This window comes from Chenopodium quinoa, unplaced genomic scaffold (genome assembly GCF_001683475.1).
Source record: "Chenopodium quinoa cultivar QQ74 unplaced genomic scaffold, ASM168347v1, whole genome shotgun sequence".
Classification (NCBI taxonomy): domain Eukaryota; kingdom Viridiplantae; phylum Streptophyta; class Magnoliopsida; order Caryophyllales; family Amaranthaceae; genus Chenopodium; species Chenopodium quinoa.
In genome coordinates this window covers 277,796-289,534 of record NW_018744315.1, presented here as the reverse complement: position 1 = coordinate 289,534, position 11,739 = coordinate 277,796, and the positions used below count along the sequence as shown (strand labels likewise).

The 11,739-nt window shown below is 37.0% G+C and overlaps 3 protein-coding genes across 3 annotated transcripts in view; 2 read left to right on the top strand and 1 right to left on the bottom strand.

Moving 5' to 3' along the window:
* Window positions 1-2,525, top strand: part of LOC110696244 — a 3,519-nt gene extending 994 nt beyond the window's left edge. The window contains exons 2-3 of the mRNA XM_021873524.1: window positions 521-2,227; window positions 2,315-2,525. Of these exons, the coding sequence (XP_021729216.1) occupies window positions 521-2,227; window positions 2,315-2,437 (1,830 nt within the window). The 3' untranslated portion in view covers window positions 2,438-2,525. The remainder of the gene's footprint in view (window positions 1-520; window positions 2,228-2,314) is intronic.
* Window positions 2,526-2,544: 19 nt separating this feature from the next.
* Window positions 2,545-8,857, bottom strand: LOC110696243 (PKS-NRPS hybrid synthetase CHGG_01239-like). Its single transcript, XM_021873523.1, has 5 exons — window positions 8,770-8,857; window positions 6,233-6,527; window positions 4,238-5,528; window positions 3,518-4,138; window positions 2,545-3,437 (listed from the first exon to the last, which is right to left on the bottom strand). The coding sequence occupies exons 2-5, from the start codon at window positions 6,281-6,283 to the stop codon at window positions 2,815-2,817; spliced, it is 2,586 nt and encodes an 861-aa protein (XP_021729215.1). The 5' UTR covers window positions 6,284-6,527; window positions 8,770-8,857; the 3' UTR covers window positions 2,545-2,814.
* LOC110696245 lies at window positions 8,345-9,565 on the top strand. Its single transcript, XM_021873525.1, has one exon. It carries the CDS (start codon window positions 8,564-8,566, stop codon window positions 9,260-9,262), a length of 699 nt encoding a protein of 232 aa, XP_021729217.1. The 5' UTR covers window positions 8,345-8,563; the 3' UTR covers window positions 9,263-9,565.
* The last annotated feature ends 2,174 nt before the right edge of the window (window positions 9,566-11,739 follow it).

Sequence of the window (11,739 nt, the reverse complement as noted above, 5' to 3'; positions counted from 1 at the left end):
TTGTTGTTGTTGTTTTGTCGTTGTTGTTTGTCTTTGTTGTTGTTGTTGTAATTATATTAGTATGTTTTTGTTTAGTTTTTATTTTGTAATTTTTTTTTTTAATTATTTTTTATTTCTTAATTTTTTAAATTGTTTATCTTTGTTTATTGTTTTTAATTTGTTTGAGATGTTTTTTTTTGTCGAGTTATTTCTATCCTTTTGTTTCTATGTTTGTGAGGTTTTTTTTTTTTTTTTTTTTTTTTTTTTTTTTCTGTTATTCATTTATGTTTCTTAATTTTTGTATATTAGTTTGTGATGTTTTTTTTTTGTATTGAGTTTTTTTTTTTATTCTGTTGTTATTATGTTAGTGAGGTTTTATTGTTGTTCGTGTAATTTGTTTATACTTGTTATTTGTTTTTTTTATTTGTTTGTGATTTTTATTGTTTTTTTTGTTTATGTTTTTTGGTTTGTTTTTGTGGTTTTGCTTGGAAAAATTTATTTTTGTTTATGTTTTTTTTTATTATGTACGTACTTAACATAGATTGAGGGTTCGGGAACTCGTCACGCAATATCTAGGCGTTTGAATGCCTCAGTTAGGCGGGAGTCAGGCCGTTTAGGAAATACGGCCGAACCGTTCGATCACCAGCAGCAGTATGGGTATGCTGGTAACTGGTCGGGGGAGCAGCAGCCAGAACGTAGCATCCCCATGTACTCGTCGGGTGGAGTGCCTTCACCTTCATCTGACGATGAGGACGACGAGGCAAGTCAGGCTTCCCGCGATCAAGAGTATGACCCTCGTTATTATCATACGGTGCAACGGGGTCAGACTGGGAGATTTGTCAGCAGTAGTCAAACCAATCACCCCTCCACCAGCACATCAGAGGCATGGGTAGTGCAGGAGGCGATGCCAGGAGGTCCTGAGGATGGGACCGTTATCCCTAGCTTTGGGGGGCACGTGGCTGCGTATATATGGGGCGGGCAGGAGCGTAATGTTTTGCGTTGTTTGGGCAGGATGCAATTGTGTTCTGAGTTGGTCGCCTGGCGAGGTCGTCTTGCACAGGAGCATCTGGAGTTGATTGACAGTAGCGGTCTGTCTCACTTACCTGGGATCATGTTCAGGCGTTTGGATTGGCCGCTGATTTCAGCTTTTGTTGAGAGATGGCAGCCAGATACGAACACGTTCCATATGCCATTTGGGGAGATTACGATCATGCTGCATGATGTGTACTACATACTAGGGCTTCGTATAGATGGTAGCATGGTGTCCGCTACTCCCAGCACGGACACCCTACGGGACGCATGCTCGATCACCATGGACTTGACTGCAGAGGAGCTGAATGAGAAGAGCGGTACCAAGACCATCTGGCAGGGGAGTGGGGTGCTGACGGAGAGGATTGCGGAGTCGACCCTGGAGTCGCAGAGGCCTTTTAATGTCTATTACAGTGCCTACCTGTGGTTAGTGTTGGGCGGATGTCTGTTTCTGGACAAGAGTGGTAACCGTACTCATCCGTCCTTCCTCAGCGAGCTTGTTGTGGATGATCTGCCGATCGATGAGTACTCTTGGGGTTCAGCTGTTCTAGCGTATTTGTATCGGCAGTTGGGTACGGCATCTAGGAAAGATGCCGATTCTATCGCTGGTTGTCTCACACTTCTGCAGGCGTGGATCTATGAGTATTTTCCATGCTTCCGGCCTCAGCAGGGTACCTTGACTAGGGAGCTTAGTGTTCCGCGTGCCTCAGCTTGGGATGTGGGATCGGGATGCCCCAACAAGAGCATAGAGCGCCTCCTCGCATTTAGATCTAGATTGGATCAGCTGACCGATAATGAGGTTAACTGGCTCCCGTACGGGATTGATCCGGCACGTCACGTGCCAGCCACTTTATTCATCGGCTGCATCCAGTATCGAGGTATCATTGAGCCATACATGCCTGATCGAGTCGTTCGTCAGCTGGGATTCGTGCAGGACATTCCGGGGACCATTATCAGGCCTGAGAAGGCTAAGAGGCCGACGAACTTGAAGATGTATCGGGTAGAGTTCCCGACTGAGATGACATCAGTGATGTGGACTCGGTTTGTCCCTGGATCGTCGTTCAGTGTTGTTCCCGGTGCCCTTACCCGACTCGGCGGTGGAGCTCCTACGGTCGGTCCTGGTTACATGCAGTGGCTCTACCGATTTTCGCATCCTCGTATTTCTCCGGTTGGGTCTTCAGCTGGGGACAGACTTCCAGAGAGGACTAACACGGACTACGTAAGCACTTGTGTTTTATTTATACTTTAACTTTCATGTACACTAATTGTGAATTATGTAACTAATGTGTTGTTCTCTTATTTGCAGTGGATGGGTCGTTCCTTGGAGATTCACCGTAGGGCACTGGCGGAGTATCCCAGCATGTCGCCTGACACGAGGGGGATGACTGAGCAGCTGATTTTGGACTGGCAGGCGAGGATGGGGCTGTGATCCACTTCTGTTTTTGTTTACCATTAGCTAGTCCATCTGAAACTTTGTTTTGTAAATAAAAATAATGTAATTTCGAGTTTTGTTTCAACTTTGTATCATTAATTTGATTGATTTCCTTATATTATATCCGTAGAACTGTTCAACCTAAATTACATAAATCTGATCAGCGTAATTACATAAATTCGTCTTCCAACGTAATAACATAAATAAGTTCATCCTAATTACATTTATGTATTCAACCTAATTACATGTATGTGTTCAATCTAATTACATAAGTTCGTCTTTCAACCTAATTACATAAATATGTTCAGCCTAATTACATATATCTATTCAACCTAATTACATAAATATGTTCAACCTAATTACCTTAATAATGTTCACTGGGCAACTAATGCATCCCACATGTTCCTTCTAGCGATATACAGCTGATCCCATCCACCGACACTTGGCTCGCGGTTCTCTGTCCACCATCCTGCGATCGGAGGAAGAGGTGAATTGTCGACTAGATCAATGCAGATGAAATGTGACCCCCCAACTGTAGCGATGACAAATTCCCGGGTTGGTGCTCTGACCCCGGCTCGTGCCCGCAGCGGTAAGATGGTGAGACAAGGGTAATAGCAGGTCGGGTCGTTACCTACACCAAGAATTATAACCACTGCGTTGAACCAAGTAGCAATGGGAAATAAATCTTGAATAGCAACCATCCAGTGCCGTGAATCAACAGCCCCACCATCCCATCGAATGCGATCCACATTCAGCCACACCCTTCCTATCCCGTATATCCTTTCGTACAAGAAGGGGTGAGCGGCGACCTCGTTCGCTAGTATTTCCCGAGCGTCATACCAATTCCCTTGATCTCCGAGGAAGAAGTCGGCCACACAACGAAATCCGCAGTTACCATCGCCAATGACGTCCTTCCAACCCGTGATGTAAGGCAACATCGGTCCTGGGAGCAAGTGCAAATATCGGCATTGGCGGATGTCACCTTGATCTTCTGTCACTGCACATTTTATGTTTTCTTTATGAGTACGGAAGAAGTTAAAATACGTGTAAATCACAAAAACCAATAGCAAGTCGTACCTGTTTGCTGCGTACGACGTTCAGTGTATCGACGGTCCACATGTTCGAAGTAACTGTGATGTCGTCTAGTATCGTTGTTCCTTCGGCGACCTCGAACGTTGTGATTCACTTGCGGTTCTTCGAGGTTTGAATGATCCGGATGCAGCTCCTCCTCAATAATGCGAGATACATTTCGAAGTACAGCAGGATCACTAGCAACGACCTCATCAACCAAGGAACGGAAATGTGCAGCATCCTCGTTACAATCGTTCACGAACTCCGGTACATTAACACCGTCGCCGATGACCAAGGTCTTCCAGAACGGATGAATTTGCCTTCTATACAAGCCTGTTTGCGCAACCAACGAGTCATGTATCTGGCAAGCGCATGGCAAACCGTGGGTCACACGCATTGCACATCCACAACGTTCATGCACCTGGTAACTCAGCTCCGTCATCCTTCTTGTCTCGTCATCTAGTACTTTCAGACAATGCTGTGACACCTTGCCGTTAATACGAGACAGTGGCAACTGTCTGTACTTCTCACCGATCTTCGACCTTGACGCCTCCAGTGAATTACGTATGGCAATGATCTGGTTGCCAATATGACTATGTACTCGGGCCCATACGGTATCCAAAGAACCTGCAATTGAAGTTAATTATAAAAAACCCATTGGTATTTACAAAAAAAATGGAATTAAAACAAAGTACATACACCGGCTACAAAATTCCAACAAAATACCTGTCGAAGATTCGAACCACATCTTCACGGCCGAATGTTGACTCTCAACTCGGCAAGTGCTCGTGTTACCGAGGTGCAGAACCTGGTTCGTCCAGAATGTGACGAATTTGGTCTTATGACAAAGCCAGGTTCTCTCGACATAACTAATCACATTTGGAAAACTGGCCCACCGGGTTTTCATTCTGTCTACAGCTGAGTTATAATCCGCCTCAGTCGTGGCATCCATGATACGTTTCCAAGGACCGTTTTTGAATTGCGCCCCAATCTTCTTGTTCTTGAACATACTAGTGACCCGAGCCTCCACATCTTTGTTAATGTGCCACCGACAAAGCAAATGCGACGTCCCGGGAAACTCTTCTCTCAATGCCGCACAAAGTCCAAGCTCACGGTCTGTCAGAAATACTGACGGCTCCTTATCATACCCAATCAACTCTCTTAATCTCTGTAGAACCCACCGGTAGCTTCCCGTGCACTTGTTGCGCATGAACACATAACCGACGAGGAAATTCTGATTTGTCGGTGTCACACCGACTATCTCAAAGAACGGCATCCCGTATCGGTTGGTCTTGTATGTCAAAGCCATGCCGATCACATACGGGTACGTCCGTAGTATGTTCACCGTGATCGGGTGCACCATAAACGCATGCTGCAGAACACCGACATCATCAGACATGACCCAGTAAATATACCGGCTCTCTCTCGCCAAATGCAGAAATTGATGAACAACTCCTCTCCCATCAGACATCTCCGCTCTCAAGTCATTCCGACAGTTATAGATATGTCGGATGTTTGGATGATCATCGGGAAATTGCTCAGCAATTGTCGCCATGATGTTCCGCGGTGCAACCTTGGACTTTGTCATGTCCTGGACAACCTTCTTCGCATCCGAGCTCAAGCCACTGATCTTACGATGACCCTCCGGATAGACAATCATTGGATGGTTATGGGTCCCAGTTGCATCATTCTTGGCCCGGATCTTCCAACTGTCGGTGACGAAGACATAATAAATCTTGATGTAGAAAGGACAACCAATTGCTTTGGTTTTGGTGTCCCTCCTAATTGCATTCTCAAGATCTCTCGGCTGGCTCTTTCGGCCCCTATCACACCTCAAATACCGGTACGGCCGACCGTCTCTGGTTTTGTTGTAAGACGATTTAACCAAAAGAAAACCCAGATTTACGGCAACAACATTCGCCCAATTAACTGCCTCATCAAACGTTGGAAACAACGTGTCTGTGGCAAAATGCGCACTATAATTCACATCGTCGGCACCATCTTCGTACTCCGAACCCTATAAACAAAAATGAAGACACACATAAAACACAAACACGTTACTTCTAATTCTAATATAGACAATAATAGTAACAATATTAAACATAATATTAACAATAAACACAACAATACTAAAAACAAGTTAACAATAATCATAACAATACTAAAAATAATTTAAACAATAAAAACATTAACAATAACACTAATATAATAACCATAACAATAATAACAAAATTAATCATAACAATTACACAATTAAACATAACGATAATAAAAACAATAATAGTAAACACAATAATATCAACAATAATAGCGATACTAATAACCATTAATGCACAAAAAATTAAAAAAATTAATAATAACCATAATGATAATAATAATCATAATAATAATAGCAACACTAATAATAAAATATTACTAATAATAATAATCAAAAACATCAACAATAACACTAATATATTAAAAAAAAACAGAAAAAAAAAAACGGTTTTATGTAACATTCGGAAGGAATTTCCGGATGATCCATGGAAGATCCGGAAATTTCATCCGGATCCTCCATGGATCATCCGGACAAAATTTCCGGATGATCCGTGGCTCCGGATGGAATTTCCGGATGATCCATGGAGGATCCGGATGAAATTTCCGGATCTTCCATGGATCATCCGGAAATTTTGTCCGGATGTTACATAAAACAGAAAAAAAAAAAAATTTTGCGAAACTTACAGAATCTTCCGAAGATGCCTCCAGTGTGCGATCGTTGCCGTCATTCCACATCTTAAGCCGGTAAATTCACCTCCAGAAAAATTTTGTGAAGAAAATTTTAAAAAAACCGACTACTCGGGATTTTGGGACTCGGGATTTTTGGACTCGGGAATTTTGAAAAGGAAACTTTGAGTGAAACCGCTCGATAATTTTTTTAATATGATCGTGATTCGTTATGACTACTCGGGGAACCTTTAAGTAGCACAAAATCACCTAAGGGCAAAATGGTCATTTCAGTCATAATTGGAAGCGATGCCTGGTAAAAAGGGAGCGACGAATAACAATTCAGTTGTATTTTTGAGTTTGATCAAATTTATCGCTATCACAAACATAAAGTAACTTAGCTAACTTAAGTCATAAAATATGGTTCCTAAGATCTGCGTCTACTGTTTATATTATTACAGCATCGTGTGACCCTATCTACACCAATAAAAATAATTATTGCATGCATATATGATCACATGAACATCAGAACATGTGAAATCTTCATTTTTCATATTTATTAATGAATCATTTAGAATTTTTAATTTTTACTAATATATAATTATTATATTGATAGATAAATATATGCTTATAGAGTATTAAAGTATAACCCTTAAAGAGTTAAAGGAAGTGCAAAATAAACAACTACATAAAAAACGGTTTGTTGCTAACATTATTGTCTTTTAGTTACTTCAATGGTTTGTTTGCTTGTAACGAATTCATTAACTAGGCAGCTGCCATAGTACAAATTTAATTTTTAATTTTTACTTTTTAATCTAATTTTATTTTATATTAATGTATAGTAGGGGGACCATCTTGCTATCATGAAAAAGGCAGCTTCCATAGTACAAATTCCCCCAATAACTGGTTGCCTCAGCTCCTTAGTTAAGGAATAAGTCTTAATGACGTGTTCACTAATTTGTATGAGTTGTATTTGTAATTTTGTATACTCGTTTTGTTTTATTCTTAAAAAACGACCATGGAAATTCTTTATCTCAACCCACACTAGATATCTGTTTTCTAAGACTGGAAGTAAAAACTGGCTAGCATATCTAACAAGTCTTGAATAATTTTGCATGTAAATAAGTGTATCGGCTTGATTGGTACATGTGCTAATGGTCAATTTTGCTCATTAGTATCTTTAATTATTTTTTTAGCAAAATCGTTAAAAATTTGATATATGAAGATGATTTTAAAAAAAGGGTTTTTTGTTAGAAACTACGTAATAAAACCTAAATTTTGTGAGAAAATACATAATAAAAAAAATGTTGTAAGAAACTACCTAATAAAAAGTAAAATGTTGTAAGATACTACCTTTGGATGAATTTCCGCCATTAACCTAATTTTACGGCATCGCCCACCTCAAAACACCCTCGAAACCACGGCGGTGGTTGGTTTTCAAATGGTAAGGTTATTTTCGATATGGTTTGAGGATATTCCATTTTTTCATGTTTCGGGATGGTGGTTTTTGGGGTTAGAAGTGGTGGTTTTGGGGTTAGAGGGTGGTTTTGGCGTGGTGCAGGCTATTTCAAGTAGGTTGTGTGGGTTTTGGGCTAGGGATAAAAGTGGTGGATTTGGGGGTTTTTTTTTAAGGTTAATCAATGGTGGAAATCTGACATAGGTAGTATTTTACAACATATTACCTTTTATGAGCTGAGATTGTTTTTTTAACAACATTTTACCTTTTATTAGGTAATTTGTTACAATATTTTTTTTTATTAATTAGGTAGCAGTTTTTCACAAAATATGTGTTTAATTAAGTAGCTTCTAACAAAAAAAAAATCCTATAAAAAATCAATTTAATTAATTAGCTCATTTTAAAACAAGTTTATTATTGAAAATTCTAATGTAGTCTTATGACTTTTGATTATCAGAGTTTTTTTAAAATAGACAGCTGAAATTATTTGTTTTTTGATTTATTTTTAATCAATAATTTTAATTAAAAAATATTTTTTTTAATTATTTAATATTTTTTTATTTTCCAAAATTCCAAAATGTAAAAAATAATTTTTGGAAGATAAAAACATATTTAAAATAATTAAAAAATTATTTTTAATTAAAATTACTAGAATAAATAAAAAAAAATTAATTTCAGCCGTCCAATTTAAAAAATTATATTAGTAAAATGTCTTAAGACTACATTAGAATTATCTAGTTTAATATGTAAAAATTATTTCAGTTCCATACGGAGTACAAATTGGAGTGAAGATAAGCATCGATCTTAGTTCAAGTCTTCTATATATAAAAACTGCAATACCTATGCCTAACATAAACTTTGCACTTTTGACTAACATATAAAATGTGTAGACTATGGAGCTCTTACTGAAGGAAAAGAGGATGGAGAAAAACGCAATCAACACTAATGGCTTAACAGCAATGGACATGTACATCCAAAGTAAGAAAGACCCTCGTGATGGCGGTATTTGGTTAGCCTTAAGGCGCGCCAAAGTGTTAAAGGCAAAAAAATTGCTGAAACCTAAAAAAAGCATTAGCGATTGGATAGATAAGCAACGTACTTCCCTTATGTTGGTGTCTTCACTGATAGCCACTATGGCTTTCCAAGCCGGAATCAACCCTCCTGGAGGCGTATGGCAAGATAACGAAAATGGTCATACGGCAGGTACTTCGATAATGGCAGGTATCGAGAGTAGCCTATACGATGCATTCCTCGTCTCCAACACAATAGGACTAGTCTCATCTTTAACTGTCATAGTTCTTCTTATAAGTGGACTCCCTTGTATGAGACTCGTCATGGGACTTTTGATGTTCACCATGTGGATCGCGGTTACATCAACAACCGTGACCTACATCGTCTCTATTTACATCAGCAACCCTGAGAGCCGTAAGTCCTTTATAACTCTGATGTCAGGCAATACTGAAGTTCTAATAACGATAATTATTGCGAGTGCTACTACTTGGATATTCTTGCTAGGACTACTCGTCCTCGGGCATGTCATTCGTCTATTATACAAGTTGATCAAGCAAATAGTACGGCTGGTGATAGGATGAGTTAGACGTTGTTGCCCTAGATACCGTCCACCAGTATAAAATATTCACTTGTACATAGATGTTTTATGTACAACAAATTTCGACATATTAGTGTACTATATATATACTACTGTAAACATATGTTTATTTAAATTTTCTTTATGGAGGCAACTGTATCAAGCATGGTACATCCGAATTTACAAAGGCGGAATGAGCATATAGTTGTTTTATAAAGAACATATAGTTGTTTTGTAAAGAACATATAGCTGTTTTACAAAGAATATCCAGCTTTATGTTCTTTTTGTATATCTATCCATAATATTAATAAAGAATATGATAACATTATGTAATGAACATTATTTATAGTCACCTACCATGATCTAAAGACAAAATTTAAAGAACATTTCACAGTAAACAATGAACATTATGTCACAAATAAAAATACATTACACTGACAATCAAATAACACGGAGATAAAGAAGATTAATTAACAGTGTGTTCTTTATAAAATAGTGTCATGTTCATTGTTATTAATAGCTCTATGTTATTTTTTTGTATCTCTTATGTTCTTTTATCACGTTCATTACATTTTAACAAAAAATTATTTTTACTTTTGATATATGTTCCTTAATATGCTATAACACGTTCTTTTCACTTTAATTAAATGTTCACTTCACTTAAACTAAATGTTCTTTACATTTCTATACAATGTTTTTTCCGCTTTTTTTAGAACGGATGTACCATGCGCATGGTACATCCGCCTCCATGAACCACTGGTTAATATGTTTATCTAGATGATTTTCACTTCTTTTGGCCTTGATATGAAATGCATACATCGATTGCTTGCTATTTCACCTTAAATTGACATCACTGTTATATAAGTAGTCATATTATCTTGTCAATAATAAAAATATTGAGACCATTATTATGAACTATATATATATTACAACTTGAATTTTCTGCAAAATATATAGTTATTTTTCTATCAATGAATTGCTGACTTATATTAGGTAGACGTTTTCTCATGAAGCTAGCGGTCGTTTTCCCTCTTTCGAAGGTTAATTGATCACTTCCGATCAAGTGTCTTGATAGTTGTTTAAACAACCACCACAAGAATGTACCATTACAACCATGTCAAACATAATTACATATACGCTATACCATCATACATATAAGGCTTTCAATCAGATCCAATTGGTACTAAAATACTGGTCATTGGTCTTTTTTACATTTTACTACAAATTATGGCATTATAGTAACTTCTTTTTCATTAAAATATCTTTCAATAATGATGCATATTATACAAATTAGACCAGGTCTTTTTTTTACGAATGAGTACTACTAGCCACCAGATGATCTAGATATCAAACGCTATTATTAAATGAATAAATGGTATACGTTTAAGCTTACTTTTCCACGAGCTAGGACTATCAATTACTTAATTATTTCATATCCTTGAATAGTCAATGCTTTCTAATCAGTCTTGACTCTTTTGTGTACAAGGTTTTGGTCAATAATTGACAAATTTGGGTGAAAGATATAATACAATGGTTTGATTATTATTCAGCGTAGATTATTTATACAAACCTAAGATCATAAGATAGGAAACATTATTGCTAAAAGATATAAAATCATAACTATAAATCACAGAGATATATTCACTAAATAATATGGAAAATATGAAAAATATATCACACATATATTTTCCATATGATTCTCATATCTCTAACAATAATGTTAAGTAGTCTATAAAAATAATTAGATTAATTAATTGAATAATAACACATGCCGATATGTAAAAAAAAGGTCGATAAAATAAAATATGAGTGGGTGAAATTGCGTAAAACATTATTTGGTGAAAGGCGTGAAATAAAGGGGTTAGTCAAAAATAGAACAAATAAAGTAGATTGATTTGAGGCAACAAAAGTTTTATCAATGGACTTAAATTTTGACCTTTTACATCACAATTTTAATAGTTGTCAAAACTTATAAAAAGTTGTATACTTCGTATCATAAACTCATAATGCATGTTTGATATGCGCTTTCGAAAAAGATTATTTACAATGTTTCGCTGCAACTTCCTGGATACTAATCAAACAGAATATGTGTCTTATTCTCAATTTGACTAATTCCAACATAAATGCATAATTGCAAACCATACATTTTTAAGTACGAAATCCTTCGTAAGGAATAGTCTTGTGTACAACGGGTGTACATTAATTTTATTATAAAACGGTCAGTTTGAGTATAACTTTAACTATTTTTATGGTAACTTTTACCAATTAAAGGGTAACTTTTAATTTATCGTTGGTTTAAATTTAACTTTAATGTGTAATTTCGTATAAATTTCTACACCACTCATGTTTATTGTTTTTACTGACTAGTGATGACTCATCAATAATGTAGTACTTTTGTTAATTAGATTGTATTAAGCATCACTTCAAATATTCAAGTATTATGTACCATCTTATTAGCTTATTGTTCAAAAGATTGTGTAA

Coding starts and splice junctions, on each gene's coding strand:
- LOC110696245 (XM_021873525.1), top strand. CDS start 8,564: ATGGAGCTCTTACTGAAGGAAAAGAGGATGGAGAAAAACGCAATCAAC.
- LOC110696243 (XM_021873523.1), bottom strand. CDS start 6,283: ATGTGGAATGACGGCAACGATCGCACACTGGAGGCATCTTCGGAAGAT. Junction 5,529..6,232: donor AGGCATCTTCGGAAGATTCT/GTAAGTTTCGCA, acceptor TTTTGTTTATAG/GGTTCGGAGTACGAAGATGG. Junction 3,438..3,517: donor ACGTCGTACGCAGCAAACAG/GTACGACTTGCT, acceptor TAAAATGTGCAG/TGACAGAAGATCAAGGTGAC.